This window comes from Serinus canaria, chromosome 3 (genome assembly GCF_022539315.1).
Source record: "Serinus canaria isolate serCan28SL12 chromosome 3, serCan2020, whole genome shotgun sequence".
Lineage (NCBI taxonomy): Eukaryota > Metazoa > Chordata > Aves > Passeriformes > Fringillidae > Serinus > Serinus canaria.
In genome coordinates this window covers 52,580,351-52,598,194 of record NC_066316.1, presented here as the reverse complement: position 1 = coordinate 52,598,194, position 17,844 = coordinate 52,580,351, and the positions used below count along the sequence as shown (strand labels likewise).

General features: G+C 42.9%; 1 protein-coding gene across 1 annotated transcript in view; it reads right to left on the bottom strand.

The window, feature by feature from the left end:
* EZR (ezrin) overlaps positions 1-13,038 on the bottom strand; it is a 36,889-nt gene extending 23,851 nt beyond the window's left edge. Inside the window, exon 1 of the mRNA XM_009095305.4 lies at positions 12,869-13,038. Within this exon, the coding sequence (XP_009093553.1) occupies positions 12,869-12,880 (12 nt within the window). The 5' untranslated portion in view covers positions 12,881-13,038. The remainder of the gene's footprint in view (positions 1-12,868) is intronic.
* Between the last annotated feature and the right edge of the window lie 4,806 nt (positions 13,039-17,844).

Genomic DNA, 17,844 nt, shown 5'->3' with positions numbered 1-17,844 from the left:
CTAGACAGACATGCCTTGTTTTCTTCATTCACTGGACGTCTGGAAATCCCAGGAGTCACTGGTACCTTTAAGCAAATCAGCCACATTTTGAACTGCTGTACTGCAGAGCACAGCACAGTCTATGAAAAACAGCGTGCAGAGCTGTTAAGCCTTTTTGCACACACACTGACTGTATGGAAATGGACTTGCTTGTGCTGAAGGAACACAGAAGTTGTAACAAGGAGGATGCAGTGGCATTAATAATAGTATTAAAAAAGTAGTAGCATTAATCCTCACTTCTGCAGGTCTACTCCTTCACCAGGCAAGCAGCAACTACTAATGGAATAAACAACAGGCAAGCTTCTTGGCCTGGGCTGCAATGCATCTGCAAGGACAAAGTAATCTCATTTTGACCTTAGCAACCAGAGCTGTTCACAGATGCGTGGAGTGATTAAGTATCTGGTAATAGGAAAAACAACTTCATGCAGCAGCATCAGAAGAGTAATGAAACTGCTCTCTATTCTTCCACATTCCATTCAGCAGTGTTCACTGGTTCCAGGTCCAGCAACAAAGAAAGATATTGTCCTAACTGATGGAGTAACTGTTGTCCCAGCTCCTGGAAACTGTTATGGGAAAATTTTCAACTTTGAGGAGGGAAAAAAATCCTAGCAGCTTCAGAGCTTAGAGCTAATCTGCTAACACTTCAGTATCTGCATTCCTCTGTCCTCCACAAGTTACTTAAATCAACAGGTTCAGAGACTGTGCAGGGAAGACAACTCTGAGAAGGTAAGTAGCACAAATAACACAGAAGCAACTGCAGAAATATTAGTTCAATTTATGGTATACTTCTTAAGAATATACTTTATGAACACCAGCATATCACGAACACAACACATGGAGACAATTCTGTTTCTTCTCTGACAGAATAACCTGCCTGATGGATCAAATAAAATCTAATAACATATTTGATGTGGTGCCATTCAACACAGACTAGGCGTACAACAAATCTGAGCCATGTGAAATTACAACCAAATGACAAGATGTGTACCTACATTTTCCATAGCTTCTTTCAGAATAGGAGACAAATGTCATGAATATCAAGCAAATGATCAAGTCCATTCACTGCTGCAGGATTGCCAAAACACAGCTTCCCTCTCAGCTGGGCTCAGCACCTTCGTCTTGCTGGAACTACAGCAAGGACACATACTCTGACCTTTTCCTGTCAAGTCAAGGTCTTGAAAATGGGATGTGAGTGTGGTGGGAGTGAGGGAATAAGAAAACAAAGTTTTCTCACAATCCCTGGAAGATGGAGTGCACTTACAAGATCATGAACAGCACCTAGTCAAGAACAAATAAATCTTTTGGGAGGACAGTACTAGAATTCAAGGATGTTGGTAGGTCTGAAAAATAGCTACAAGTGTTACACTCAGAGAGGTGAGAATGGATAAGAGGCAAAGATGAACAAATTACAGGCTTGCAAACAATGGGCTACAGCAGAAGTGTAGACGAGGATGTGGTTTATTATAATCCCCAGAAAAACACCATATTTCCTGGTGTGATGCTATTACATAGAGGGGAAAATTACATTCTTGAGCGTATTTGTCACCGGAAGCCTTACAGCAGGTGACTATTCTGTTCTGCCTGCCTTGATGACTTGCTAGATGGAATGCTGTCACCCAAATCCAAATGCTTCTTTTGCAAGGGGGCAAGTTCATCAAAGGAAAGTCTACACTGATGTACAGTCAAGTGTTTCTGGGTTGGTTGCCAGTTGGGGTTTTTTTTAATCTGTGTGTGTTTGGGGCTTTTTATTTGTTTGTGGAGGTTTTCTGTTTGTTTCAAACTAGATTTTATTTTTAAACATGTCAGTGATCCCTTTCCAAATGGGAGTTGTCTGAAACATGACATGTTTTATATAGAAGACTATAAAAACTTCTAAACCCACATGAAGGAAACCAGCAAAAAGCCCTCTAATTGCAGGCTGGGTAACATGACAAGCAACAATAATTGCTGGAGTGGTAAGACATTATGATATTATGTAGCCACTTCCACACACCCTTCAGAAAACACAGGTCCAAGTCCTTCCCAGTGCTACATTTTTATGATTTAAAGCACGTCCAAGAACTTGAAATGAGAAGGCAAATGACAGACCCACCATTTCTCTTCTGGGGGAAAGAGAATCTGATTCCTATGAGAATGGGAAAGAACTGCACAGCCCAGCAATGAAGAAAGCCTTTCACATGCTCCTCCCCCACTCCCACGTTAGAACCTTTCATGCACTGCCTGCCTAACACAGAGCATTTCAGAGAGGGCAGTGGCAGCACAGCACAGCAGCCAGGAGCCTTCCCTTGCACACTGGGCAGCAGTTTGCCGACAAGGAAGAAAAGAGCCTCAGCAGCTCACAAAATGTGAATTGGAGACGGCCTCACTGGCATCCCCTTGGCTGACAAGGCAAGCTGGTTGCACCCATTTGACCGACCCAGTTTCCCAGCATACCATGCTAAATCAAAATACCCCTCTGTGAACTGAAGGACGTGTTCCATTTCAGATCTCATTGTGTTAAACATTGCTTCCTCATTGCAAATAAATGGGAACATTAAGTCACGTTCCAATGGAATTCCTCAGAGTCTATGAAGCAGTTAGGTATTGCTGCATTTGCAACAGGTAAAATTAGAGCCGAGTAGGCTGGTCTTTGTTCCTCAAAACCTTGCATACCTTCCCAGGAGACGGAGAAATACCACTGAGGTTAAATTGAGTTGTATATAATAATCTATAATCTAGTAGTTACTTTAAAATTGTCCAGTACTATTAACTACTAGTCAGCTTTATTGCAACAGCTTGCAGAATCATATTTTTGGGGGTACTAGTCCTCAGCATTTAAGGAGCAATACCTATATCAGTTATACTTAACTGAAACTTCTTAAGTTTAGTCAAGGCAATAGGAGCCCAGGTATTTGCTCTCATGTACGGTGAAAAACACAACTTCCTTTGTGGCAGTTTTTCGGAAGTGAAAAAAACAACTTTGAGGGGAAGCCAAGAAAAATTTTGGAGTGAAATCTGAAAGCCAGACTTCTGGATGAAGTGGAGGGAGGGGGGTTCACGTGAGCAGGAAAACCTTCGATACCCAGATGTGGGGAGTCATCCAGAAATTCCAGTTTTAACAAAGTGGGTAGAATTTTCAGAATGACCTTCCCCCTCCCTGCCTACACACACAAACAGGTCACAAGACAGCAAATACATGGAGTTCAATATTGCAGCCATGCCACTTAACTCTTCTTTGTAATATAGCATGAAACTGTCCTTATAATTAAACATGAACATAATCCTAGAATGCAAATTCAAACTTTTTTATGTTTAGATGTGCAGAAGATGCCAAACTAAATTACATGCCTATCTCAGTTCCCTTAATGAAGGCCTACTATCTCTTCTGTCAGCATGTAATAACTGCATAGTAGGCATCTGCGTGAAAAATCAAGAAGCAGCCATGGCTGCAATTCAGTTCTTTATCTTAGGTCAAGCAGTGACACTTTGCATGCCAAAAGATTATGAAGATTTCAGGCAGGTGTGGCAAGTGCAAGTGACAGTACATCTCTGATAGCCCTGGCTCCCAAATGCCTAGGCCCCAGACAGACTTCCAGCATTCTCCACCTCTGGTCAGCTCGGTACAGTTAACAACAACTGCTCAGTGAAACAGTAAAACCAAGCAAACACTCTTCCCAGGAAAAAAAAAAAAAAAAAAATTAAGAATCTTTCTCCGGTCACTGATCCCCCCCCCAGCTCTTTCCTGACAAGCAAACAGCATCATTCTGTCTCAAGCCAGGAACAAGTTGAAAAACTGAGAGACAGAGGCCTATCTAAAACTCTAAAATTAAATTTTTTTAAATGTGAAATTATCTAGGCACAGCTCTATGTTCTGGCAAGACATAAAGCAATGCAGAGTAAGTCTGAAAGGCCCCAGGATACTGCCCTTGAACAAAGCCCTGTACAGTCAAGGAGCCCAGGTGTTTTTCATGCAAAACACTTGCCCTCACTCCATGTGAGGGATGTAAGAAAGATTTACTTTGAACACAATATTATGAAGAAGCAGGAGGGTTTATGGTGTTTCATTGAAATACATTAATGTTCACTTTAAAGACTCTCTGATGCTGTATAATACTCCATTAGCATTTTTAGAATATCTGTGTACAAGCAGCAGTCTGCTCTTTAAAGGAGGAACACACAGCCAGTGACAACAGGCTCAACATAGCACCACTGCCTGGATGTGTCACTTGCCCTCAATGGATGCTAGGATGGATTTAGGAACACAGAGTGCAGCAACAATGGCTCCTTTGTACATAAAGAATAAATACAGAGGAAAGCTAGAGGCCACTGGATCAAACTCCTGCATACACAGACTGTTTTATCATGACAGCTGTTGCATCTAATTAAACATAATGAAGTTGTGAGACTAGGGCTTTACACATGAAGTTTACAGCAAGTCCCACAAACAATCCTCAAATAAGCTTTATCACAAGAAGTTGCTCAGAATCCAAAATGGATCAGATCTGCTGTCTTCCATCAGAAACATAAGACAAGTGCAGATAATAATGAGTTTATCAAGTTTCATCATAATTTCAGAGTCTTCTAAATAATTTAACATCTCCAATATTTACACTACATAAAGCAATATCAACCTTCTGCAATCCCCTTGAGAGAAAAGAAAAAAATAAATTAGTATCTTACAGTCTTGATCTGGAACACAAACATTGTTTTATGCCTCTGCTTGTTTTTTTCATTTGGAAGCAACAAACACACAACGATTTCTACAAAAGGTAAACTCCTCAGTACAAACAAGGGCAGGATCTGAAGCTGTGAATAATCTACATAAAAGCTACAATAGTCTTAGAGCTTCCCCTGAATCCGAGCACCAATATTGGTGCCTTTTATTCCAATGCTTAGGCAGAGATCTATTTTCTAGAGGGCAATGTGCATGGAAAACCCAGTGCCATTACAGAATCAGAAGTCTGACAGCAGCAACACAGCCTGACTGTATACAGCTCTCAACATTTTCAATAGACCCTGTGGTGGTTGTTCTTCTGGGGTGGAAGAGCAGCACATTACAATGGAACAGGGTGGGCTGAGAGGATACAAGGATCACCTGTGACTTACTATCTCACAGGACTATGACCTGGGAGTTAAGGGCATCCAAGAAACAACTACTGGAGAAATGTTCTCAGTAACTGTACTCTTCCCAGATAGAGACGTTACAGGATGCAAAGCTGTATTTTCATCAGATGTGAACTGGAAGAAGATCAAGGATGCTCAAATAATTACCATGCAAGGATCAACTAAGCTAGCTAGGACTTCTCAGTTTGGAGGGAAATTAACTGAGGCAAAGACATAAGAGCATATAAACTCCTGAGCTACATGAACAGACTAGACAAGGAACTCGTGTTCATGTAGCACTGTAGCAAGGAGGTTTGTAGATAACTTTCCAAACAATGTGAAGGTTATCTAGGACAGCCTTTGTTAAAGTATACTATGGATGCTGGAGTTCACAGGGTTTTGAAGCAAGACTGGACAAGTTCACAGAAATCCATTTAGTAACTCATTATATAGGACTTTTCAACCTCCAATACCTCAGAGGAAAGCAACAGTGCGTATCTTTGAAATACTCTTCCTCAGGCATCAGCTTTTGGCCAACATCAGAGGTGTACTATTAGGCTACAAGGGCATCTGCCTGACCTACAAGGCCAGCCATGTTCATATAGACATCAAAGTGCAGAAGGAAAATGAACTCCATTTACTTAGGGAGAAAGAGCAGTGCAACAAGTCACACAAGGCCCAGTAATGATGTTTGTTCATTCTGCATTCTAGATACAAATCCTTTTGTCAGAGAGATTTTTGTTTGATATTCCACCTTTCTGTTTTACCTGTTCCATATCAGCCTCCTTCATTTTACTCACAGACTTCAGTGGAACACACTTCATGGCATTTGTGAAATTTCTTAGTGGGGTTCTGTGATGTGATCACCTCTGACAGATTGATAATCTGATCTATGAGCAATACACTACAATGCTTCCACTTCTCAAGCAGGTACTTCAAACAGCATGCAACAGGTACTATTTGCTCCCAGATAAAGGTAGGTCATGGCAAGTCCTGGAATGTCACCTAAGCACAAAGGTATTGCTCTTGAGCAGTTACAAATCATCAAGGAAAAGTGATTGCAAGAACAGGCAAAGTACCAAAGTACCCCTTCGTAACCCGTAAAACAGCTTAAGGGCTTCTGAGATGAAACTCTTCCCACTCCCCTCACTATTGATGTGTAATGGCAAACAAATATGCTCCAGTGGTTCCCAAAGTGTACTTTGAGCACAGTGACAGCAGATAAAGTACCTTTCAAGAGTTTGTCTGCACAGCTGTGACAGTTGTTATGGAGGAAGATCTATCCGCCCCCACACTGGGATCACTGAGTATCAATTATGCAAATCACCCCACCACACACCACAGTTTGTGCAGCAGGAACTCTGTACAATCACTTATCTCTACAGAAACAAAAAGTTAGGCCAGCTAAGTGTACTCAGCTAGGTGTTGAAGAACAACTTTAGCTCCCACAAATAACTCTGAAGACCAGAACTTACAGTACAGGCTTGAAGTCAACTACTGGGCTACACAGGCTAAATTGAGGCACCTGGGTTCAAAAGTGAGATTTTTTTAGTCTCTGCTTCTTCAGGTATCAGACAGCTCACAGACCTGCTCTCTGCATCTACGCAGCAGTGGTCTCTTGGCAGAACTGAGCCACTCTAGAGTTTTGTAAGCCTGCTCAAGATTCAGCAACAGGACATCCATCCACTCATCCCCAGAGAATTCTCTCACACTCATTTCACACTGAGGTTAGAACAACTACAGCAAGCATGGACTTCTTCTAGCAAAAACAAGAAAAGAAGAGATGGTGATAGCAACGCCTCAGAGTTTTACACAATAGCTACAGCACTTGCTTGTGAAAGTGAGAGGGAGAAGTAAATGCACACAAACCAAACAGGGCAATCACACACTCCCCTCTCAAAGAAAGCAAAAGTCTACAGGCCTTGTGTAGGTGAGTTAGTATCTCTTCCACTAAGCCTACACAGCAGGCAGCCAAATACAAGTCCATGGTTATCAGCAAGAGTTTTTATTATTTACTCAGTTAGAAAGCAGAGTCCTGCATGTTAATTCTTAGAGTCAGGATTTTTCCTTAATGGACAGCTGTTACTATGAGGTGTCCATCAGCCTCAGCTGAGCACCTGAAAGATGAGAGCAGATGCAGAGAAGGCAAGTGAATTTCCCCACTATGAAGTAGGAACTAGAAAGAGAAACAAAATCTGGATCTGAACAGATGAGCAATATGGAGGCAGCATGGTTAGTAGTTACACTTAGCTATGCCTTGTTTCCAGCCTCATATAGGAACAGTTTTCCTCTCTCCTAGGTGCATACACTGCTGTTTTCCGTACTTCTCAGCTCACAGGGTAAATGTGATCTGTTGCAGAAACCAGGCTTCAAAGCAAGCACACAACACAGCTAAAGCACATTACTTAACAGTGTGCAGTGTGGTTCAGTGATCCTGCAGCACTGCCTTCCATCAAGGTCAATCGAGTGATTATGGGATTTACAGTGCATGTAAAGCTCTCTGGGCACAGGGTGCCAAACAAGAATGACACTGATGTGGGAATCTTCAGTGGTCATCAAGAAGTCTTATTCTCAAAAAGTCCTGACATATCACAGCTTTTTTTCATGGACAAAGGAAGATGTTCATGTGGGTGGAGGAAGAGAACAGAACAGGAAGGCTTATCTCCCTCCTTCTGACCTTTAAGAAGGTTAAGAAATTCTTTAATTAGTGACTAACATAACAGTTAACACCCTCGGTTTCTCTGTAGCAGCTAACATCCCACAACAACGTGCCCTCGGAAATGCTTACTCAGCTCACACAGTAAATAAGGGTTTTGGTAAACTGTGAACTCATTCTCTTATAACTTTATTCATCTCTTTAAATTTACTACTCATAGAATCCTCCACCTTTCTTTTGCAGCCGTGAGTGACACATTTGGCAAATGTAAGGGAGTTCTGGCATTTGGCAAATGGAAGCTTCCTTGGGTTTCCATTTTGCCCCAGAGTGAGTATACATCTCCTGGTGTCAAATATACCATACACTGTATCACCTGATGGAGTGCAATTGGTGCTTAAAAGGGTAATATTTTATTCTTGACTAAATCTACAGCCTTCCATAAGCTAAGAGTATTTTAATTGATTGTGAACACTTAAAGATATGAAAAAGTATTTTTATTTCAGTCCACTTACAGGAATCTGCTGTAAAGTGCTCTGAGATAAAACCACTCTGTGTAGTTAGAAGACGCATAGTCAAGAATAAATTGAGAAGATCTTGGAACAATTAATAATATTAATTGTTTATATTTAGAAATAAATTCCTGTCACTGCACTTGCATATTTTTTTGGCCAGCTTATCGAAAACTTGTTAAATTTTAATGCCATAGTCTGCTCACGGACAAATAAAGGTTTGGCAGAAGACCTGTATTCTGAAAAACAATTTGAAGACAGCACACATGTATATTCAACATCAAACAGGTATGGAGGACTTGTCTAACCACTTATTGCCTAGCTCACACCAGCCCATTATTAACAACACAAGGCTGGGAAAACCCTTTTGAGACATCAGTCCCAGCTCCCCACTCCTACAGGCAGCAGCATTAAATTGTGTACTGTCAAATTTTATCTTAAGGATGGTAGGTCTTGGAACAGTCTTCTAACAAGATCAACAAGGAAGGGAAAAAAAATCCTACCCACTCACAACCCCCTCCCCCCCATACATGCTTAATTGTTCTAAAAGTTTAAAGTCTTTTAAACCACAAATTGTGCTTAAAGCAATTCTTTCTCCTCTTTGGCATTTAAATTCCTTACATTTTACTACACAGGTAAAGGAAGAGATAGCTCCTTGAATTCTACCAGGCTGAAATAGCCAAGCACCCTCTTATCTTAAGGTGGAATTTTGTCTGTGGTCATCCCAAACCCACTCTCTAAGTTTTGCTTCGAATTTGTCTGTCCTGGGCACAGGTAAGTACCTACAATAAAGGAAAGTTCTCACTAGAACCTTCTATTAATGCCTTCTGTTAGAGAAGCCCTATGCATTGCAGACAACATGCACAACAGGACAGTTATACTACCACTGACTATCCATCTCCTTCTAACCTATTTAGTGAGGGACCTTCTTTCCCCACCCCTCCAAGTTTAACTATGTGCAAAGGGAATTTATTACCCCAGTCCTTCAATCCCCTTTACATGTTGGCCCTCTGCATCAATAATACTTCCCCCCAAGCAGAATAACATGAACAGATTTCATTACTACACTCAGCTTTCTGACCACAGGCCATTAATAAAGGCATTAAAAAAAGGTGCCTCTGGATATTATTCACTTCTATTTTCTCTCTAGGACCAAAAGCTGCTAGACTGCATTTACTGCTGTCCTCTCTTTACACAGTTTTATACACATTCACACAAGTATTAGACGTTCTTGTGTGACACCACATCAACCAAATGCGATGCTGCAAAGCTAACTTAATTTCTTGTGAAGATTTACATTTTGGTTTTTTCCCCCCCAAGAGGAAACAAAAAACCCCAAACCCAAACCAACCAAACAAAAAACCATCCACCCTCAATAAAGTAACCAAGAATGCTGGTAGATCAGATCAAATTAACAACTCTATAGACCCGAGATCACATTTCCTTCTCCTTCGGTAAGTACTGTTCATTAGCCCGCAGCCATGCTGTTCTAGCCACAATTTATTAGATTGGCTTGTTTTGCAAGAGGATATAATCCACCTAAAGGACCATCAGAAATAAACTAGAACCATGAATCTAGGAAAAATGCACAGAGCACACAGACACTCCAGTAATGAAATGAAGCAAGGCTGAGTAAGTAAGTTTATTTAGCATTTCACTCATTTCCAGATAACACAGCAAGACTTGGACAAGATGACACCTTTTGCATCCCCTTACAAAATAATTCAGTACCTGTAAAGCCTAATGAACCTCTGTACAGACTAGATAGAAATCATGCATCTGAACTGTTGATGAACTCCCAGCCATAAACCTCATGAACTGGGTATAGGTTATATATTTATAGCTTACCTTGGAGAGAGCTCATTACTTTGTAACTGTTACACATGGCAGAATGGCTGTGTTAAATTACATATTAACACGTGTCTATATTAACAAATATACTTATTTCAGTATTATTTTCTAGACTTTTACTAACATTTATTTTGAGCATGGTAAACATGCCTCAGATACAACTAATTGTGACCAAATGTTACCACAGACTCGGGAAGTCAGCTTTCTAGCACTTCACTTTGGTACTCAATTAAGACACAAAATTACTAATGTCCTGCTGTTAATGGATTCGCTAATTGTTTACTGTGAAATAATAAATTACAAACATGATCCGTAAGTTTTGTGGGCACATTAATAATTTTTGTTAAAACAACAGTTTCGTATAAAGGTTTAGCTTATTGTGTTGTGGGTGGAGTGGCCAGAGGGGAAGGTGTTGCCAAAATTTTGCTTTCTGTCACACACTGGTCATTAGTTATTTACTTGTAAATAACTGATGACCAGTGTGTGAGACTTCACACAGCAGCATGAAGTCTGCCAAGCAATACTGTATTTACTTATGCCATGTAGACAAGACACATGCAAACAAGCACAGGTAATAAATATTTAGCATCCATGCTAAATACCCAGCAGAAACACACTGCTTCCCTGTGCATCCCAAGAGGTCGTGCTATCATTCCTCACACATGCCAAAGGCTGTTGTCACATTCGTCCTGAGTACAGTTCTGCCTCTGGAGTGACAGCTTTACATCCTCTCTCCATGCAAACCGACACGAATCCTATTTAGCTGTATTAAGAATAATGAGCTGAGTTGGGAAGGATCCAAATCCAGTCTCAGTCTAAAGGAGACAGAGTGAACAGTGTGTTTTACTAAAACAGCCTCTGCAAAATTCCTCTCTTCCATTTACAATAAAATGGCAGTTAGCCCCACTGAACAGCAGATTAAATAAGGAAAAAGCTTATATTTACAAAGTATTGACACAGAGTCTTGTCCATAAATCCCAGCCAGTAGGTCACATCTCAGAAGTCTTTACAGTACTACTGTCCTTCTCCATCCACCTTTGTTATTCACTGGCTACTCAGCTAAGAAACAAAGAAAAATCACCATCTCTGAGGGAATACAAACCTAGCACTGCCAAGCAAAAGGATAAACACAGCTGTATTTTTTTAAGAGATTAAAGAGTTTTTGTACACCTATCCATGGCTTCCAGTGCAACTTAGTCCTAAACCAGGATTTGAGATTATTCTAACCAGGATATTTCAAGAAAGCACTCTGTAATTAGCAACAGCTAACAAGGCAGAAAGAGATTATTCACACACAACCTTTTATATCCATACTTTATAAATTATATATTTGCTTCCCGAGTTACAGAAGGGCCCTCTCAGTTAGATGTTATTATATGCAGCAATATATCACCTCCTACTGATGAAATACAACTAGAGAGACTGAAGATTTATCAGTTCTTAGGACTGAGAACAGTTTGGTTTTGGAGAGTTTTTGTCTTTTGTTGGGTTGGCTTTCTTTTTTTTTTTTTTTTGTTAGGTTTCTAGAAACTGTTATGTAAGTTAACCTAAATGCTTTAAAAAAAAAAAAAGTTCAACTAACTTTAACGTTATGGTGATAAAACATCAATTACTTATTACCACCCAGATAAGCTTGTTTGCTCTTATTTCACATTTCATTTAAGTGAGCTAATACTCACATAAGTCCTTCACTGCATTGCAATTTAAGAAATACCGCCTCTATTGAAAATAGATAGTAACAACAATCTGTTCTGATTATGCTCTTCAAAGTTCAAAAGTGCGTCTGCTCCAACGACTGCTCAAAGCTCCGCATTAGGCAGTTGGCTCCCCAAGGGAATTACCGTCTCTAACCGGCACAGTAGCAGCAGACTTTAAAATAAAATAAACAGACCCACTAGAAGGTCGGAGGAGGAGGCGGTGAGGAGGTGGTGGTGTCAAGAGAAAGGAGGGATAAAAAAGACCGTTCAACTGAAAAAAAAAAAAAAAAACAACCAAAAAAGGAAACAGGTCTTCGATAATGACTGGTAAAGACCAGTGTGGAGAACTTTTCTTAAGAGACCCTAGCATTTAGTTTTTAGATCGCAAAACAAGGAGGGAACAAGCTTTTTCCTATGTTTACAGATGCATACATGCTTCCTGTAGATAAATGCATAGGCCACAAGCATACTAAATGGCAGCCGGCGCAGTTGAATCATTTCATCATTTTAAGCGGGAGCGTGATGAAAGCTCTTCTTTCTAGAGTTACTCGGGAGCTCTGTGCATGTCTAGCACGGAAGCGCTGCAAGACCGAGCAATCCACCGCCTGATCTCTGGAGCACGGAGATCCGGGGCTCCGTGCTCCCCTTCCCGGCGGCGGGACGGCCAGGAGATCCTCCAGCCCACCCGAGGCGCCTCCGTCCTGCCCGCGGCCCTGCGCCCGTAGGCAGCCGCCCTAGCGATCCCTCCCGCTCCAAGCAGCCGCTGATGTGGCTCCCGAGCGGGGCGCCCGCCGCTCCCTCCCGGCGCCGCGCAGAACTTCCCCGGGCGCTGGAGTCGCAACGCCCCGTCCAGTCGCGGGAAGCAGGGACCGGGGCTCAGCCCTTCCAGCCCGGCAAAAGCCCGCGCCGCGACACCCGGAGGTGACCGCCCCGCCGAGCGCCCGGGCTCGGGCGAGCCCCCGACGCCCAGCGCCGGGCGGGCGGGCCCCGGTGCGGCCCCGCGGAGCGCCTCCCTCCCACCGCACCCCGCTCACCGGCTTCGGCATTTTGAGGGCTGCTGGTGCTTCTGCTGCTCCCGACACAAACGTTCATGCAGCGCCTGCCTCGCCTCTGCCGAGCGCCCCGTGCGGAGGAGGTGGAGGAGGAAGGAGCCGCTCCCGGCCACGGCGGCAGCGCAGCCCGCGAGTGCGGCGCCGGCCGCCCGGCGGCGGGTTAAGTACGGCAGGTGGGGCCCGGTGGTGACTCACCGCCGCCGGCCATTGCCCGCCGCTCCCCCCGGCGCCTGCCGAGCGCGGCACCGGCCTCGCCCAACCGCGGGGCACCCCCGCCGGCTTCGCTTCGACGTCCCCGGTGCGCAGGGGGCACCGCGGCCCTCAGCCTCCGGCAGCCCCCGAGCCGTGAGGGGCGGGCGGGAGAGACACAGGTGCGGGGGCGGCGCCGCCCCGACCCCCGGGCACGGCCGGGCCCCCCTGTGCGGCCCCTTCGCGCACGGCCCCGGCCCCGCTGGAGACCCCCGGCCCCGCCGCCCTGCCCTGCCCTGCCCTGCACCTGCCGGGGCCGCGCCGGGCTCGGCGCTTCCCAAGCCCGTGGAGGGCACGGGGAAAGCGTGCGTCCGGCACAGAGGTGATGCCTTAGGGATGGCCTGTAATAGTTGCTGTTTCTTGAAGTGTGAGGTCAGAAAATATGATTACTTAACAAAACACAGGCTTGCTTTGTGTAGTAAAGCATATTTTCAGCAATGTCAGCAAAAGAGAAAACTTTGATAATCCATCTAAGCTCAGAAACTCTAGAGTATACTTCAGATGGTTCTAACCTTTCATAAAGCCCAAAAAAGTTCATGCAAGTAGCTTAACAATTAGTAAACATACACAAATAAGAAAGTTTATGTCTCTGCCCCTTGTTCCTTCTCCCTCCTCACCCATGAGTGTAATGCACTTCTGCGGATAGTGTCTGCCAGGAGCTGCTGGCCTCCCTCTGCATCTCCTTGCTTGGCTGGTCACAAGAGCACATTGATTTACATAGTCATGGGCAACGACCGGCCTGTAGGACACAGCTCTTCCACTGTGCCAGCAATGGCACGTAGTTGAGCTGTGAGATTGAGGAAATTGTGCAGCCTGTCCCCAAGCTGCCATCTGCAACACCCCGCTTCAACCACTGTCTGTCTGTTTGGCATCGGACATAGGATGAGAACAGGGAGGCTCACAACAAGGAGAATAACACCCACTACATGGAAAATATATAGGGCAGGAGAGAGCCTGGGAAATATCAAGGGATGGTGACAAAAAGGATAGCCCAAACAATACAAGTCTTGCTTTGGCAGAGTTCCAAATGGTGTCTTCCCCCACAGAGTCCACCAAGCAGCACTTGGTTGTGCTACATTAAAATAAAAGAATCATTACTGTGTCAGGTCTGTGAAAGAAAGGGGAGGGGAACCCTGTTGGAGGCTGAGAGAATTCATGGTAATATTCCTTTCCTGTTGCATGATCCTTGGAGATTAGAGGCGGCTTTAGCATCAAAACAGAGCCATGGGGGTGGCAGCTTGCAACAGCAGGTGAGAAGAAATAGTCTAAGCTGAACAGCTTCCAAAAAAAGGGCCATGGGATCAAACATCCTTGGGAAACAGATATGGCCTCCTTTTTCAGTTGAAACAATTCCACAGAGATTTACTTGGGTCAGGTTAATTTAACAAAATAAGCTGACACTCAGTTGGAATGGGTCAATTTAACAAATGTATGATTTGTGAAGACACTTTCTATGCTCTTCTGTTAAGCAATAAATTTATGGTGGGATTCATGCTTTATTCAGCAGGATGACACTGGAAATGAACCAGACCAAATTATCACAGTGTTTTGGGTAGGTTGCCAAGCACAAGGAATAACTGTTCCAAGTAGCAAGTGCTGTAAGAACCCAGCTTCTGCAGCTCTCACTCAGAACCCTAAATGACATTCTTAGATTTTTTTTTTTGGGGGGGGGACTATTTTTGGGGGGGAAAGGATAGAGATGAGATATTTTCATGCCATAGTTTTAAAATCCAGATTTTGGCTGTGACTGGAAACTGAAAAGTCAAAACAAGTGTATGTGTGTCTGTGTCTGCATCCCCTTGAAACAAAGCATTGTACGGATTTAATGGGAAACTCATTTCCATTCTGGGTGATTTTCATTCCCAAAATCCTTTCCTGTCCATAGGTCAACAGGGGCTCAGAGGCCATCACCCTGGGGTTTCATGTTGATGAAACTCCATGTCAGAGAGATGTCTCATTTAATACATCATATTTAGTCAGGTAAGTATTTGTTTCCATATGTTAGTTACATATCCAAGCTTAAACCACTGTTTTTGTTGGGTTTTTGTTGTTTTGGTTTGTTTTTTCCCTAACACTTACCATTGCTTCTTAAACACACAAACCTAGGGGCAAAAGGAATTTAGGTGACTAATAATTAAGTGTGGCAACGTACAATCTCTAGGTTCCTGTTTGCCACAGCACATAAACTTGTGCCATTCTCCCACAGTCACCTGCAATACATGGGGAAAGGTAGATACCTCAATGGCATCCATAACTACCAGCTTGCCCAATACCACTCCACCCAAAACCAGCCACTGTGAACATACTGAGCTTGCACAGGAAGAATTGTCTTCAGTATAAGGAACCAGAACAATTGCTAGCTTGGAGTGTTTGTTAGACAGCCTTTGCTTCCTTCCTGGGCTTTTGCCTCGTGCTAGGTGTGTTTTCAAACCCTCTTGCCTGCAGAGCTCTGTACCTTATTGAAGACTTGGCTAGGTAGGTATCTTTGTGACAGTATGAAACTTTTCTGCAGCTGGGTCACTCAGCTCCTTCCTTTTTATTTCTCTCCCCACCTTATATGGGAACATATATAATGCAAACTCCTTCTTCCCTTTTATACAGAAGCCTTCTCATCCTTTCCAGACACAGACCAGTTTCCCTCTGCTCCAGAGTGGGGGTAAAAGCCCTCAGTTCTCTGAAATTCCTGAGAGTGCCCTGAAAATCAGTATATTGAATTTTGAGAGTATGGACATTGTGTATAATACTGATAAGCATTGTCTAAGAATGCTTAGAGACTGGATCCCCTTTGGAGTGTGTGTGTGAGGGAATACTGCAGAAGGCATGAAATGGGCACAAAAAAATCAACCCATGTCGAGACATCGTGGGGCAGAAGTACAAATATAGAAAAAACAGATGCAAATATGCAATCTGGGGAAAATTCCACCTTAAAACACTATGGAACTTGGTTACTTCTAGATTTAGGCATTAGCTAAGCAAGAGAGAGCTTTTACGGCCACCCTAACCACATCATCTTCGGTCAGACCTCACAATTAAGCATAAGACCCAAATCAAAATGAAGCCTTTAAGTCACAGGATTAAGATCTGCTCTGATCCACCACTTACTCTTAACCTGCTTTATTAAGAGGATAGCATTACCAACCATTTACAGGAATTAATAAGGCAGAGGAGGTGACGAAAGAATCCCGATTGCTCAGCAGGTCAGTAGCAGAACCTAGTTTCTGTCTTCTTCCCTGTAATAGTTCCTGTGACTTACTGACCCCTAACCAGACTGTGTCATCCTCATCACGTCTGCCTTCCCTGTTTTAGAGAGAAGACCAATTTGATTTTCCTCTTATACTTTAAGTAGTAATAACATTTAAACTTGATGTGGATCATTTATGAATTCCAAGTACTTGCCTGGGTTTGCTCAAGCAAGTCCCTATCCCTCTAATGTGGCATTTGCTTGACAGGCTTCGTGCCAGCCAATTTTTAGTCAACATAAAACTTCCTAAGTCAAATCATCCTGGAACTGGGAAACATGGAATCTTATGCCCTAAATCCATCCTTCTTTGTTGCTCATGCATAATCAATAGTCTCAAGAACAGACAGACCTAAACTCCCTGTTTCTCTGAATATAAAGCTTCATCCAGGTTAGACAAGGCATAGCTGGAAGAGTTTTGCAGATTCTCTGCTGGTTTGTTTGCAGATTCTTTACTAACAAAAACCTATAGTAGCTAACTCTGTCCTCTTGACAACTCATAGACTATGCATTTAGTATAGCAGCTAGAAGAAAGGACGTTCATCAGAGTAGTTAATGGAAAGGATGCCACATTCTGAGACATATATAGATTTAAGGAGATTTGCTGTCATGTAGGACAGTCAAGAGTCTTTGATTTTCTTTGTGAACTGGAAGAGCTGTAAAAGGAAAAAGAACCACATGGGATTACTGACAATGGTTTCTTTTTCATTGTGCATAACTGAATAAGCAGTTTATTACCCATTGCACATTCTGAAATTTTGGCATTATAATGCCTGAAATGTCAGACTTCAGGAAGAGTGACCAAGGACATGGTGAGTTGTAGTTCTGCACTGAGAGCTACTTCCCCACTACCCACACTGAGCTTACTGAAAACCTGACAGAATGAGGTCACAGTGGACCAGCATCTATTGGCAAAGCCTCTTGAGACATTCTCTGGGTTTTTTATAGGGGATAAATGGTGTAAAAGAGCACAAGGCTTGTGCCTCATTTTCGCTTGTTACTACGAGAAGCTGCTGCCAAGTTCAGTTGCTTGTTGTTCCTACATGAAAAGCTGCTGTTGCCAGGTTCAGTTGTTGGTTGTTTTGCTATTTTTTTTTTTTTTTTCAGTAAGCATAGACTGGGTTTTTTTTTTCCTGCACCAATGAGAAGTTAGGAGCATTCAGGCCTGGAAATAAACCTCATTCAATGATCTAGAGGTTACATGCTGGGAGACCCTTATTTTTGCCTTCCTAATTGATGATCCTAATCATCAATTTGTCTTCCAGCAGCACCCCCAAGTAGTCCTTGGGATTATTTGACTCTTTGATTGACTATCATGGAGCCCTATGAGGAGAATAGTATATATGATGAAATTTATGAAGGATTATTTTAAAATGTAAGAAGGAAAAATAATCAGACAAGACTTCAGGCTTTTATCTGTTGGTTATTACCCCTCATAAAAGGAGAAAAAAGCTTAAAGGGAGATTATGTT